The sequence below is a fragment of the Peromyscus maniculatus genome, chromosome 23, assembly GCF_049852395.1.
Source record: "Peromyscus maniculatus bairdii isolate BWxNUB_F1_BW_parent chromosome 23, HU_Pman_BW_mat_3.1, whole genome shotgun sequence".
NCBI lineage: Eukaryota > Metazoa > Chordata > Mammalia > Rodentia > Cricetidae > Peromyscus > Peromyscus maniculatus.
In genome coordinates this window covers 44,184,207-44,196,950 of record NC_134874.1, presented here as the reverse complement: position 1 = coordinate 44,196,950, position 12,744 = coordinate 44,184,207, and the positions used below count along the sequence as shown (strand labels likewise).

Genomic DNA, 12,744 nt, shown 5'->3' with positions numbered 1-12,744 from the left:
TTTCGGCGCCGGCTCCGCCCCAAGGGCCACAGGAGCTCCCGCCTCCTCCGAATCACGCTTGTCCAATAAAAAGGCGCGCTCCACAGGATAGACGGCTTCTCAACCAATAATCAGGCTCCTGTGCGACGCCGCCCCGCCCTCCGCGCTTTTCCCTCCGCCCCTCAGCCGGCACGGCGAGTGAGGGCCTCGGGGCGGCGGCGGCGGACGCGGCCTGAGGGAGCGGCGGGCGGGGCGGCGCCTGGCCCGGCAGGGCCGCGCCGGCTGAGGGGCGTCCATGGCGCGCGGGCCTCGGCGGGGCGCGGCCGCGGCCTGAGGGCGGCCATGTCCGGGGTGGTGCGGACCCTCAGCCGCTGCCTGCTGCCGGCCGAGGCCGGAGCCCGCGAGCGCAGGGCCGGCGCGGCGCGCGACGCGGAGCGCGAGGCCCGACGGCGCAGCCGCGACATCGACGCGCTGCTGGCCCGCGAGCGGCGCGCGGTCAGGCGGCTGGTCAAGATCCTGCTGCTGGGCGCCGGCGAGAGCGGCAAGTCCACCTTCCTCAAGCAGATGCGCATCATCCACGGCCGTGAGTTCGACCAGAAGGCGCTGCTGGAGTTCCGCGACACCATCTTCGACAACATCCTCAAGGTGACGAGCGGCACCGCCCACACACACCTGGCCCCAGTGGGGCGCGGGACCCGCCCCCTTTGTCCTCCGCCGACCGGCGACCCTGCTGCCGGGCGCCCCTCCCTTCCAAAGGGGACCTCAAGCCGCGCCAGCCGGGGTTACTCCGGTGACCCCCAGGGGCCTGATGGCTTTCCCGAGCCTTGGATGCTTGGGGACCGTGGGAGTGGAAGCCGAACCACCACCCTCGGGGACTTGGGTTCTGCAGGGCTGTTAGGGCTGGACACGTGGAGTGAGGGTCGCCCACTCTCCCTGTCCCTCCAGCAAGCGAAGTTTTCAGTGTAGGAGGTTGGAGGACATCCGTCCCGTTTTCAGTTGCGAATGAGAACTGACCATTCTAGTCGTTAGTTTTTGAACACGCTGTCTCATATATTCCAGGCTGGCCTTGAACTCACTAAGTAGCTGAGGATGACCTTGAATTTTTGAGCCCCCCCCTTCCCAAATACTGGAATTACTGGGGATGTGGGGCGCTGTGTCACCACGCGTGGTCCATGGAGGGCTAGGGAATTGAACCCAGTGCTAGGTGGCACTTTACTAACTAAAACTATGTTGCCAGTCCCCAGTCTTAAGTTTTGAATGTTGTTTTGTTTTGGATTTTTGAGACAGGGTTTCATGAAGCCCAGGCTGGCCTTGCTGTGTAGCCGAGGATGACCTTGAGCTCCTTATCCTTCTGTCCCTGTCCTCCCAGTGGTAGGATTACGGACATGTGCCACCCACACATTTTTCTTTAAACTTTTTAGTATGGAGAATTAACACACACACACACACACACACACACACACACACACCAAGTTAGAGGAGATGTTAGAAGGACCTGTGAGACACCCACAGCTCAGCTTTAAAACAAGGGTCAATTCTGTGCCAATCTCCTTTCACCTCTGACTCCTTGGTCTCCAAGCAAATTCTAGACGTATAGTTGCATTAGAAAACATTTTTGAAGCCAGGCGGTGGTGGCGCACGCCTTTAATCCCAGCACTGAAGGCAGAGGCAGGTGGATCTCTGTGAATTCAAGGCCAGCCTGGGCTACAGAGTGAGTTCCAGGAAAGGCGCAAAGCTACACAGAGAAACCCTGTCTCGAAAAATAAATAAATAAATTTTGGTATGTGTCACTAAACAATAAGATGACCGTACTTTAAAATCATACTCACAGGACCATTATGGAACTAAAAAATGGGGCTAAGATGTGGGTCAGCAGTAAAGCACTTGTCTAGCATGTGCGAGCCCATGGGTTCCAACCCCAGCAGAGCAAAACCTAAAAACAAAGTCTCCTTAAAACCTGCTCACTGTGATTCAGTGTCCACATTTCCTCTTGTTCCACAGTTGTTCTGTGAATTTGAACCAGATGCAATAATCCTCATGTGGTTTTGAACTCAGAGTCCTATCCCTTGTGCCCTTTATATTCTGTGCCATATATGTGAAAGAAACAGTCGTGTTGGCAGAGTCTAGGGCCAGTGTCAGTACTGTGAGCCTGTGCAAAGGATCTGAAGGAAAGATCTGGAGTGCTGGGCCTGTAGCCAGGTTCTACAGTAGAGTGCCTGCCTAGCATGCACCAGGCCCTCGGTTGACTGCCAGATAAACAGGCCATGGTGGCGTACTTCTGTAATTCCCACACTGTGGAGGTGAAGTTCTGAGGCTAGCCTGGGCTATGTGAGACCCTGTTTCGAAAAAGAAAGACGTAGAAAAGTCTAAAGGAGGGCATAGAGCATCTGTCCTGCACCTAGATTGGTTTCCTCTTGAAGTTTCTCATCTCCCTTTTTCTAGCCCTCTTGATCCTTCCCAAGCCCCCCTTTTTTTTGGGGGGGGGGGGTGTACAAATTATAGGTCTGAGGAAAGCTGCCCCAAGCAGGTAGAGAGGTTTGTCCTACCCTAAAACCTATCTAGGAGACTAGAATTTATGGGGCCTGATGGGTTTTTAATTTAGCAAGGGGACACAGAAGCCCATCTGGGATGTGTCTTTGGCTTCGGCCTTGAGGAACCTTGGTGTAGGACGGTTGGGCTGGGATCCTGGGAGCCAGACTTCCGGGCCAACACTCCCACATTCAACATGTTTGTTACTAAATGTTTTATTTGAATACAAGTAGCTCCTTGGGGCTCAAGATGGGAAGAAAATCATTTGAAGAATAAATCACACCCTTTCACCTTTCAGAGCCTCAGGGCAGCTCAGGGTTCTGGCTAAGCGCTCCATAAACATTTAGATGGCACCTTAAAGGGACGGGTCTAGTTCTTCAAAATTCCCCACATTGTCAGAGGGGTAGAACGCACTTGACTGTCACTGAGGGCCTGTTTTTATTTTTGCTGCTTTTCTGGACCCCAGAACCAGGTAGGCTTGGAGGGCTCAGTTTCTTTCAACTTGGGTGGCAGAAAAAAATATTTAGAAACATAGATCTCAAGTCTACTTGGGTCTGTTAAGTACATTTAAAAGAAATCAGTATCTCCTTCCTTTGTTCTTAGTGTTAACTTTTCCTGGCCTCCTTATCAACAGAAGTGAGATTTGTTAACGAGGATTCTGCTTGTTTTGTTTTGTAGAATGTCTTTTTAAAAGATGGATTTTTTTAAATTAGTAATTTAAAATGTATAGGCCTTCACAATTTCATGTGTGTATAAAATATCTTTTGGCCGTTTTTTTAGACCCCCATCTATCTCTCTTTCATCCCCTCCTAGCCCTGCTGAGCCCTTCTTCCCAGCAGGCCCTCTTCATGGCATTTTTTTCTGCCCAACCTTTTTACTCATCGTTCTATATTGAAAGTGTTTTATCTGCTGTAACTAGTTAGAAATTCATTTTTCAACTTTAAATCCTTCCCACTCCCTGGCCACCTCTACTGATCTTGGCCTTGATCAGTCACTTCTCCCAATTCTATCATTTTGTCATTTCAAGACTTGCATAGGAGCTGAGGTGATGATTCAGTGGGTAAGAGCATTTGTTCTGTAAGCAGGGTCCTGGGTTCAAATCCCCAACACCTATGTAAAAAGCTGGGCAAGGCCTGTAAACCCCAGCATTGGGGGTTGGGGCACCAGAGACAGATGTGTCTCCAGAGCCTGCTTGGCAGCCAGCCTGGCAGAATTGCACTTCTAGGTCAGTGAGAGACCCTTTCTCAAAACCTTAAGACAGTAGTGATAGAGGAAGACACCTGATGTCCTGTTGTGGTCTCTGTGCACACCCACACACTCATGTGCATGCACTGTGCACCCCCACACAGAATATTCTATAAATGGATTCCATGCAGAGTGGTTTTTGGAACTGACTTTTGTGAGAACATTTCTCCCCCTGTGAGCAACTGTACATGGCGCTAATTCCCCCCTTACTGCTGAATAGTGTGCCACCTCTCTGGTCACCTGGTGAGGGGTGTCTGGGTTCTTCCCACCTTCCACTCACTATGACTAGATCTTATTTGAACATTCATGTACATTCTTTTAGATTGGTTGGCTGGTTGGTTAGTTGTAACACAGTCTCATGTAGCCTAGGGTGGCCTCAAATTTAACCATGTTACTGAGGAGGCTAGTATTGAACTCCTGATCTTCCTGCTTCTATCTTCCAAGTTCTAGGATGACAGGAGTGGACCGCTATACTTGGTTGTGTGTCCATGTCTATGTTTTCATGTGTCTGGGATGAATGTTAACAGTGTAGCACTGTAGTGATGTGTTCATCTTTATAAGAAGCTGTCAGACTCTTTTGTACACATCAGTTTCTCTACATCCCTGCTGGCATTAGGTGATGTCACTGGCTTTCTTCAGCTGTTCTTAGAGGTGTGTGTGGTGTCTTCTTGCAGTTTTAATTTGCATTTCCCTACTGCTAATGATGTTGAAAATCTTATCATTTGCCTCTCACCCTCTTTGGGGAAAAGTTTCTTATTTTTGTCCCTCTTCTAATTAGGTTCTTTCTGCTTTATTGTTGAGTTTAAGGAGCTCTTTATATATGTTGGATACTAGTCCTTTATTCCACTTAAGGATTGTACATATGGACTGTCCTTCCATTCTCTACACTGGATCTTTTGCAAAGTAAACATTTTTAATTTCAGTAAAGTCCAGTTTATCCATTTATCTTTTTATGGATCATGGTTTTGCTATCATGTCCTAAGAACTTTTTGCTTGGCTTAGATCCCAAAGATTTTTCTCTAGGAGTGTTATAGTTTTATATCTTACATTTAAGTATGTAGTTTAGATTGAAGTTCATTTTTTTTTCTGCCTGTGAAATATCCAGTTTCAGAATTATTTGTTATTTTCTCATTGAACTGCTTTATGCCTTTATAAAAATGACCATCAGTTGGTCGGTTTGTGTATATTTGCTCCAGCAGTCTGTATGTCTGTCCTTATGCTAGCATCACATAGTGTTGATTACTGTAACTCTATTTGTGACTTTCAGTGTTTCTCCCACATTATCTTTTTCCAGAGTTTAGTTATTCCAGGGCCTGTGTCTTTTTTTCTTTATAACTTTAAAAAAATATGTGTGTTCTCATGTATGATTGTGGGTACAGTGCCCTTGGAAGCCAGATGAGGGAGTTGGGCCCCTCATCCCCCACCCCTGAGCTGGAGTTATTGTGGTTGTGAGCCATCTGATGTGGGTTCTGGGAGCCTAGCTTGGGTCCTCTGCAAGAGCAGCACAAACTCTTATTCCTTGAATCATCCCTCCAGCCCCAGTGTAACTTTAATAGTGGTCTATGTCTGTAAAAACCTTGTTGGGAAGTTGATGCAATTGATTTCAACCAGCAGATCCACTTGGAAAGAACTGACCCCATGCCCGTGTTGAGCTTTCTAATCCATGAACACAGCGCCTTCACTTAAGTCTGATTTTTTTTTCCCCACCAGCCTGCTTCACTTCCCATAGATTAAGCATGTTTTAAGAAGTTTTTTCCCCAGAGCAGAGTTTTCTCTAAGGCAGTTATAAATGATACTGTGCTTTTGATTCAGCCCCACTCTCTGTTAATGATAACAGTGTACTTGGCCTCTGTGTTTGGGTCTTGTGCCCATGATCTTGCTGAGCACAGTGGTTGTAAGAGCTTTCTGGAGGGTCACTTGCAGTAGTGTACACAAACGGTTGTGTTATCTGCAAGTAGAGATTGTTTTAGTTCTTCCATCCCTTGAGTATTCCCTTGCACATGTGGCAGCACCGATGGACTTGGTGGAGTATTTCAGAAGATGAGAAGTTGGAGGTCTGGTGTGAGCATGGAGGGGGGAGTAGGGGATGTCTGTGTTTATATTTCATTGTATAGGCATATAGAATTCTCAAAAAAGAGATTGAATATAAAAACACTGGAGGAGTAGTTCTGAAAGATAAGAGAGTACCTCATATTTCTTTTTCTTTGCCTATTGCAATTGCTACAACTTTCAGTGCTGTGTCAAACGAGAGTGCTGAGAATCCTGATGGCCTGTCTTTCTTTACTGCCGCCGACAGTCAGTGTCTTCTTTAGTTAACTGATTTTGCTTGTGTCTTTGTGTATATATAGCTGGACCTGTGTGCATGTGGAGGTCAGAGGTCAACCTTGGGCATCATCCCTTGCTTTTAAGACAAAGTCTCTCACTGGCCTGAAGCTCACTTTTCTATTTCTTGAAGTGTGTCTTACAGCCCAAATCACAATCTCTTTAACATATGTTCTGTAATCCTAACAGTGAATAGTCTGTAGGCACTTGAGAATATGCTGGAGTGTTCTGCACATCAGCTATTGTTGGTTGACAGTGATGAGCACAGTGTCCTTACTGAATGATCCAGTGGTTTCATCGTTGTTGAGAGTGGGGTATTTACGTCCCCAACTATAATTGTGCATCAGTCTGTCCTGTACCTCTGTCCATTTGCTTTGTATTTTGAGGTTCTGTTTTATGTCCCATAAACCTTCGCAATTTGAAGCATGTTTCTACTGAATGTATGTGGTCTTTGTATAAAGTCAGGATGTGTACATCAAGCCACAGGCAGGGAGGAAATCAGTGTTTTATTTATTGACCAATCAGAGGAACACATTTGACATACAGACCATCCCACAGCACCCCCCCCCTTTTTTTTTTTTTTTAAAAAAAAGGAACGTTTTAACTTTTACACATCTCTAAAGCCAGCTTGGTATATTTGGGAATTTGGGCGTAGCTTCTCTTACTACTTCCTGCTGGAGGGGGGCGCTGTATCTTATGGGGACACAAAGAAAATTTTAGGATTATGGAGTAGTCTGTGAGGGTGTATCGTCTGAGCCAGTTGCCTTGAAACGGTTCTGGATGTTGGATCATCTGGGCCTTGGTGTCATCGGAGACCTTTCAGGGGGTCTTGGCTGGTCCAGCCTGATGTACCTTAATCTGGAACAAATCCATAGACTCTGACTTTCTGTGGAAACAAAAGCAGAGCCTCCTTTCCAAAGCATCATATCCTTACATCCAAATTTTGAAGTTAAGGTACCTTTAAAATATACATTTTGGCATAACTCAACAGCTTTTACAGTCAGATGTTTTTCTTCAGTTACGAATATCAAAGAGAACATAATCCAGATTCTCTGTGTGATAGCTATCTTTATGTGGCTTATTTTTTATATTACTTTGAGCCTATTGCTTTAAACTGCAGCATTCTAAGACTGAAACGGCGGCACTGGCACTGTGGCTGCTGGCTCCACCCACTTCAGCTTCCCAACATGGCGGTGGTACGTTTTCCACCAGCTCTGGGAGCCATCAACTCTCAGAAATAGTGGGTCTATGCTTCTATCAAAACAGCTTGTAGCCCAGAAACCTCTTTTTTTGTTTTGTACTAGCAAAGGCTAAATCCACCACGCAGCTTAATGTGCCACTTGCAGAGGCCTCATTCCTGCCATACTGCAGGTCGAGCGTGCACACCAGGAACCCCGCCATAGTAGCTTAAACATGCAGGCTGCCACTAACTTGAGAGAGACAACTAGGAAGCTGTTTTTACCTCTGTTTTAGAATCATTTTTCTCCGGTTTTAGGTGGAAACTCTTGCCAACACGTTGGGTGCCATTTGTAGCTTGAGTTTTCCTGCCTGGCCCACAGTCAGGACAAATCTCTTATCACCACAAATCTCTGTCACCTGCCAGTCCCACAGCCTCTCAGGCCCAACCAAGTAAACACAGAGACTTATATTGCTTACAAACTGTATGGCTGTGGCAGGCTTCTTGTTAACTGTTTTTATATCTTAAATTAATCCATTTTTATAAATCTCTACCTTGCCACGTGGCTCGTGGCTTACTGGCATCTTCACATGCTGCTTGTCATGGCGGCAGCTGGCAGTGTCTCCTTCCACCTTCCTGTTCTCTCAATCCTCCTCTCTGTTAGTCCCGCCTATACTTCCTGTCTGGCCACTGGCCAATCAGTGTTTTATTTATTGACCAATCAGAGCAACATATTTGACATACAGACCATCCCACAGCAAGTTTCCCGCACTGGTTCCTTCTTTAGTAACCATCTTGTTACACCTCTTTTTATTGCTGATTCCATGGTGTCTGCTCTCTCCATCCTTTTACTTTTCATTTACCTCTGTGTGTGTGTCTGTGTGTCTGTGTCTGTGCTTCATATGTCTCTCTCTCTCTCTCTCTCTCTCTCTCTCTCTCTCTCTCTCTCTCTCTTCTCTCTCTCGCTCTCTCTCTCTCTCGTGTGTGTGTGTGTGTGTGTGTGTGTGTGTGTGTGTGTGTGAGAGAGAGAGAGAGAGAGAGAGAGAGAGAGAGAGAGAGAGAGAGAGAGAAGACGTGTGATGTGGCATGGGTATGGGTAGAAGTCAGAGAATAACTTGTAGGAATCTCCTTTCTCCTACAGTAAGATCCAGGAATTGAACTCACGTCCTCAGGCTTGTACAGCATGTGTCCACTGAAACACCTCACTTGTTTTTTTGAAAAAGGGCCTTCATGTGTAGCCCAGACCAGTCTCTGATTTGTGATCGCTCCTTCCTCAGCTTCCCAAGCACGGTGATTACAGGCTTGTGCTACCATACCCAGTTTATGAAGTACTGAGGATTGAACTCAGGGCTTCATGCATTCTAGGGAAATACTCGACCAACTGAACCCTGTTGCCCTTCATTCTTAAAGGCTATCCCATCAGCAGCTTTAGAATTCATATTTAATACTTATTTACTTTGAGACAGCATCTCATACAGCCTGGTCTGGCCTCTAACTTGTTATGTAACAAGGACAACCTTGACTTATGATCCTCCTGCCTCCCTCTCCCTGGTGCTGGGATTACAGGCATGCATTACCATATCCAGTTTATGTCCTCCTGGTGATGGAACCCAGGGAGATCCACTATCAAGTAAGCTACATCCCCGCTGGACACTTTTAGTACTAGAAAATGTGCCATATTCTGCCTCTCCCACCCTTGACTTTGGAGATGTCCTTGTCATGTGTTCCTCTTCGTTGCTTTATTTTTCTCTAGCTACTTTTATGGCTTTTTTTCTTTGCCTTTTGTTTCCAGAAATTTAATTATGATTTAGCTCAACATAGATTTCTCTCTGTTTATCCTATGTGGGGCTTGCTCATCTTCCTGAGTCTGGACATTTATGTCTTTTGCCAGGTTTTAGTGGGGGGGGAGGGGAGTGTTCCAGCATTGTGTCAAATACTTTTCAGTCTCGTGCACTTTTTCTTCTTAATGTGGGCCTCTGTTGACAGAGCTGTCCACTTCTCTTTGTTGTTCTGTTTTGTTTCTTGTTGTCCTGGACTGGGGGTTGAGCGGCATGCCACCCTCTGGCCAGGCAGCCACTGCACACTCAGCTGTTGCTCCAGCTGCACTTTTGTTCTTGACCTCTGAGTCTGTTTCCTTGTCAAGTGAGGCTGTGACATCAGCCTCTGGGCCTGGGTGGCAGAGTAACACTAGCCCAGCCCCCCACTTCCTGCATCCTTGGTCCTGTCTGAGAGCTCTGTCACTTACCAGGAGGAATGGGAGCATCCCTGCCAGGCAGAGGGTGGGAGATGAGACTCCTCTGAGGCACTGCCACCTCTCTCTGTTGGGCCATTGGAACATGCCTGTCTCCTGGTTCCTCAGGGCAGGAATATAGAGGAAATCAGCTTCCCTCTCCATTCTGCTGAGCTAAATATTTGGGCCTACTTGTTGTTGCTTTGGTTTACCATAAATAATCCCAGTAAGACTGCCTGTCCGTTCTTTCTCTTGATTCCTAGCTGTGGCTCCCTTGGAGCTCATGTATTAGGTACTTTGGAAATCATATAAGACTATCTTTGGTAATAGAATGCCCCCTACATTAGCCTAGCTTGGCATCATCCTTTGATCTGTGTGTGATGTGTTCAATTTAAAACCATTGTTAATTACTGAAAGTCACATACAGTTAGAAGCTAATGATCTGCTTGGAGGGTCTTTGTTATATCTTGTAATTCCATCTACATAATTATATTGTCTCATTTAACTACTTCAACTAAGATTTGCCTTGCATGTGTATGCATTGCTTTAGAAACTTCTGGGAAATTTGGATTATTTGAGTGGGTGGTCCCACATTGATGCTGAAATAAAATAATTAAATTCAGAATGTTCGGGGCTGGAGAGATGGCTCAGCAGTTAAGAGTACTTCCCACTCCTCCAAAGACAGGATTTGAGTTCCTAGCACCCACATCTAGTGGCTCAAGGCTGTCTATAATGCCAGCTCCAGTGCCTTCTGGTCTCCTTGAATAGCTAGCTATACACATGTAATCTACAATCCATACAAACACACACATAAATAAAAACAATTTTTTAAAAAAATTGTTTAGGTCCAGAATGTGCAGTGCACTGGGTGCTGGTGGAGGTGGAGGCATTTCATGAATACCAGTTATTTCCAGCCTAGGGCATCTGTTTGCTGCAGAGATATTGCACAAGTACCTAGAGTATGATTGTATACAACACTAAACACCACTGAGGAGGCAGAGAGGTGACTCAGTGGGAGAAGGGAAGATTAACCCTGGCAGAGGCATCGAGAGGCCTTGTCCAGGAAGTGTGAATGCACCAGCCTTTGAAGACTCTGGAAGATTCCAGCAGGTAGAGAAGGACAATACACAGGCACATGCAACAGGTAGGGCTGTGGAGACAGTCAGCCAGGTGCGAGCTGGGCTTTGTAATCTAAAGAAGTGACTAAAATATGGTGGTTTGCTATGGCCACTAACAGTCACAATAGAAAGTACACAAGCATGTACTTTCAAGGGTATCTATGGACTGCAAATTAAAAACTTTTATTGTAAACTGTAAAGATTATGTTAAAATTGGAGGTTTTCAGATTGAAGTCTAGCTCAAGTTTAAAGTAATTGATGCAAGCATGAGGACCTGAGTTCAGATCCCTCAGCTTCCACATAAAAAGCTGGGCACAGCAGTGCATGCCTGTAACTCTAGCACTGGTGGAGGGGAGACTAGGGACTTGGTGACCAGCCAGTGTTGCTGACACCGTGAGCTCTGTGTCCAGGGAAGGGAATTTGACTCCAAACCGTAGGTAGACAACAATAGAGGAAGGCAACCAGTTACCTGCCTTTAGCCTGCACATGTGTACATGCAGGCAAGTGTACCTGCACACACATGTCCACACATGCATGTACCCTTCACACACACACATGCTCAACACAAAAGAATTGTTTGGGTTTTGTTAGTTAGAGCTTGAGGCTAAGGAATCTGGGACTCTGGAGATGCCTCCATTGCCCGTTTGTGTTTTCAGTCACATTGAAACTCCTGGCCTCTGATAGTCACTGTTTCTTGGGCTCAGAAGCCCCACGTGGGGCTCAGTGACTCCCACAGTGGGTGGGCTGGCACGGGTGCTGAGGCGGAAGTCAGCTCCCTGGGTCTGGAGCACAGTTGGGTTTTTACTGCCTTGTTGGCAAATTGCACTTGAGTAAGCAGATTTTCTCTTACACTTGGACACATGTGGTTGGTTCTTTTGAAACGCCCAAAAACAAAAGCATCTTTTTCCATCAGTAGGGGGGAAAAAGCCAGCAAGAACACTAGCTACCAAAAGGGATTCAGGGCTCCAAATGGTAGGTCTTTCCTTCCCGGGTTACGTGTGTGAGAGGAGCAGCATTTGACCTTTATCATACCAGGACTGCACCTTGTGTTGACTGATGTTCAGGGTCAACTCTTAGCAATTCTGTTATGGCAAAGCCAAGGATGGGCCATGGGGCCCGTCACTCATAGATGAAGATACACAGTTTATCTAGAAATGTAATTCCAGGGGGATCGTCTATGTCTGAATACGTGTTTAACTCTGTCCTGGTGCACTGGCTTTGGAAAACAGACATTTTTCATTCCACATTAGTATATCTCTTGGAGCAGCTGCTTCTGCATGGGTTCCTTGGGCTAGTCTGAAAATTAAACTTTGGATACATACATACCATCTGTAGGGCAACAAGTCACACTCCTTCTTCTTGGAAGGGGGCTTTTGAGGAGCAGTCAGGAGTCACAAATGTCCAAGGAGGTAATGTCCCTGACCGCTGCCTTTTTATACAGCTTCAGTAGTCTGGTGGGTGGCAGCTTTCTCCTGATTCTGGCATCTGTTTTATCATCTCACCTGGGCACCATTTGGCCCTGTGAAGTGAGATTGCTACAGCCAAGGCAATGGTAATGATCATCACTGGTGCTAGCCTATGCTCTTGTAGGTGACAGAGGGTACCGAGTGGCTACTGAAACAAGAGTTGATCAGAATTGTGGGTGGAGAAGTATGCAAATGCAGATAGTGGATTAATGTCATGACGGTGTCTGCTGGGGATAAACCAGTCATCAGGGTCTGTTTGGAGCAGTAGAAGGGTCAGGTGGCTCCCAAGTCTGCAGAAAGACCTGCTCCATCCCGCAGAGCCAGGCAGAGAGAGCCGTGCCCTGTGTATGGCCCTTGGGCTTATCTCTTAGGTGGCTTATCTCTGGAGACTGGGAAGACAAGGGAGGACAGAGCAGAAGGCCGGATATCACTGATCAAGAGGCTGGAAGGATGCAGCCAGGAGACCTTGCCTGGCTTTAGGCTACTCCATCCTTCTAATGGGTGTCTGATGAGATTTGCTTGACTAATCCTACACTGTGCTGGGCCAGTGGTTTAGACAGATAGGAAATTTCCATCAGGGCCAAGGTTAAGGTGGGCACACCTCCACAGCCACTGAGAGTACCAAGAGACATAAACTGCGTGAATTTTTAAGGTGAAATTCTGCTTGTCTTTGTAAAC

At 46.7% G+C, this 12,744-nt stretch overlaps 1 protein-coding gene across 1 annotated transcript in view; it reads left to right on the top strand.

The window, feature by feature from the left end:
* Positions 1-214: 214 nt before the first annotated feature.
* The window catches only part of Gna12 (G protein subunit alpha 12), an 86,101-nt gene continuing 73,571 nt past the window's right edge, over positions 215-12,744 (top strand). The window contains exon 1 of the mRNA XM_006990742.3: positions 215-624. Coding sequence (XP_006990804.3) covers positions 322-624 — 303 coding nt within the window. The 5' untranslated portion in view covers positions 215-321. The remainder of the gene's footprint in view (positions 625-12,744) is intronic.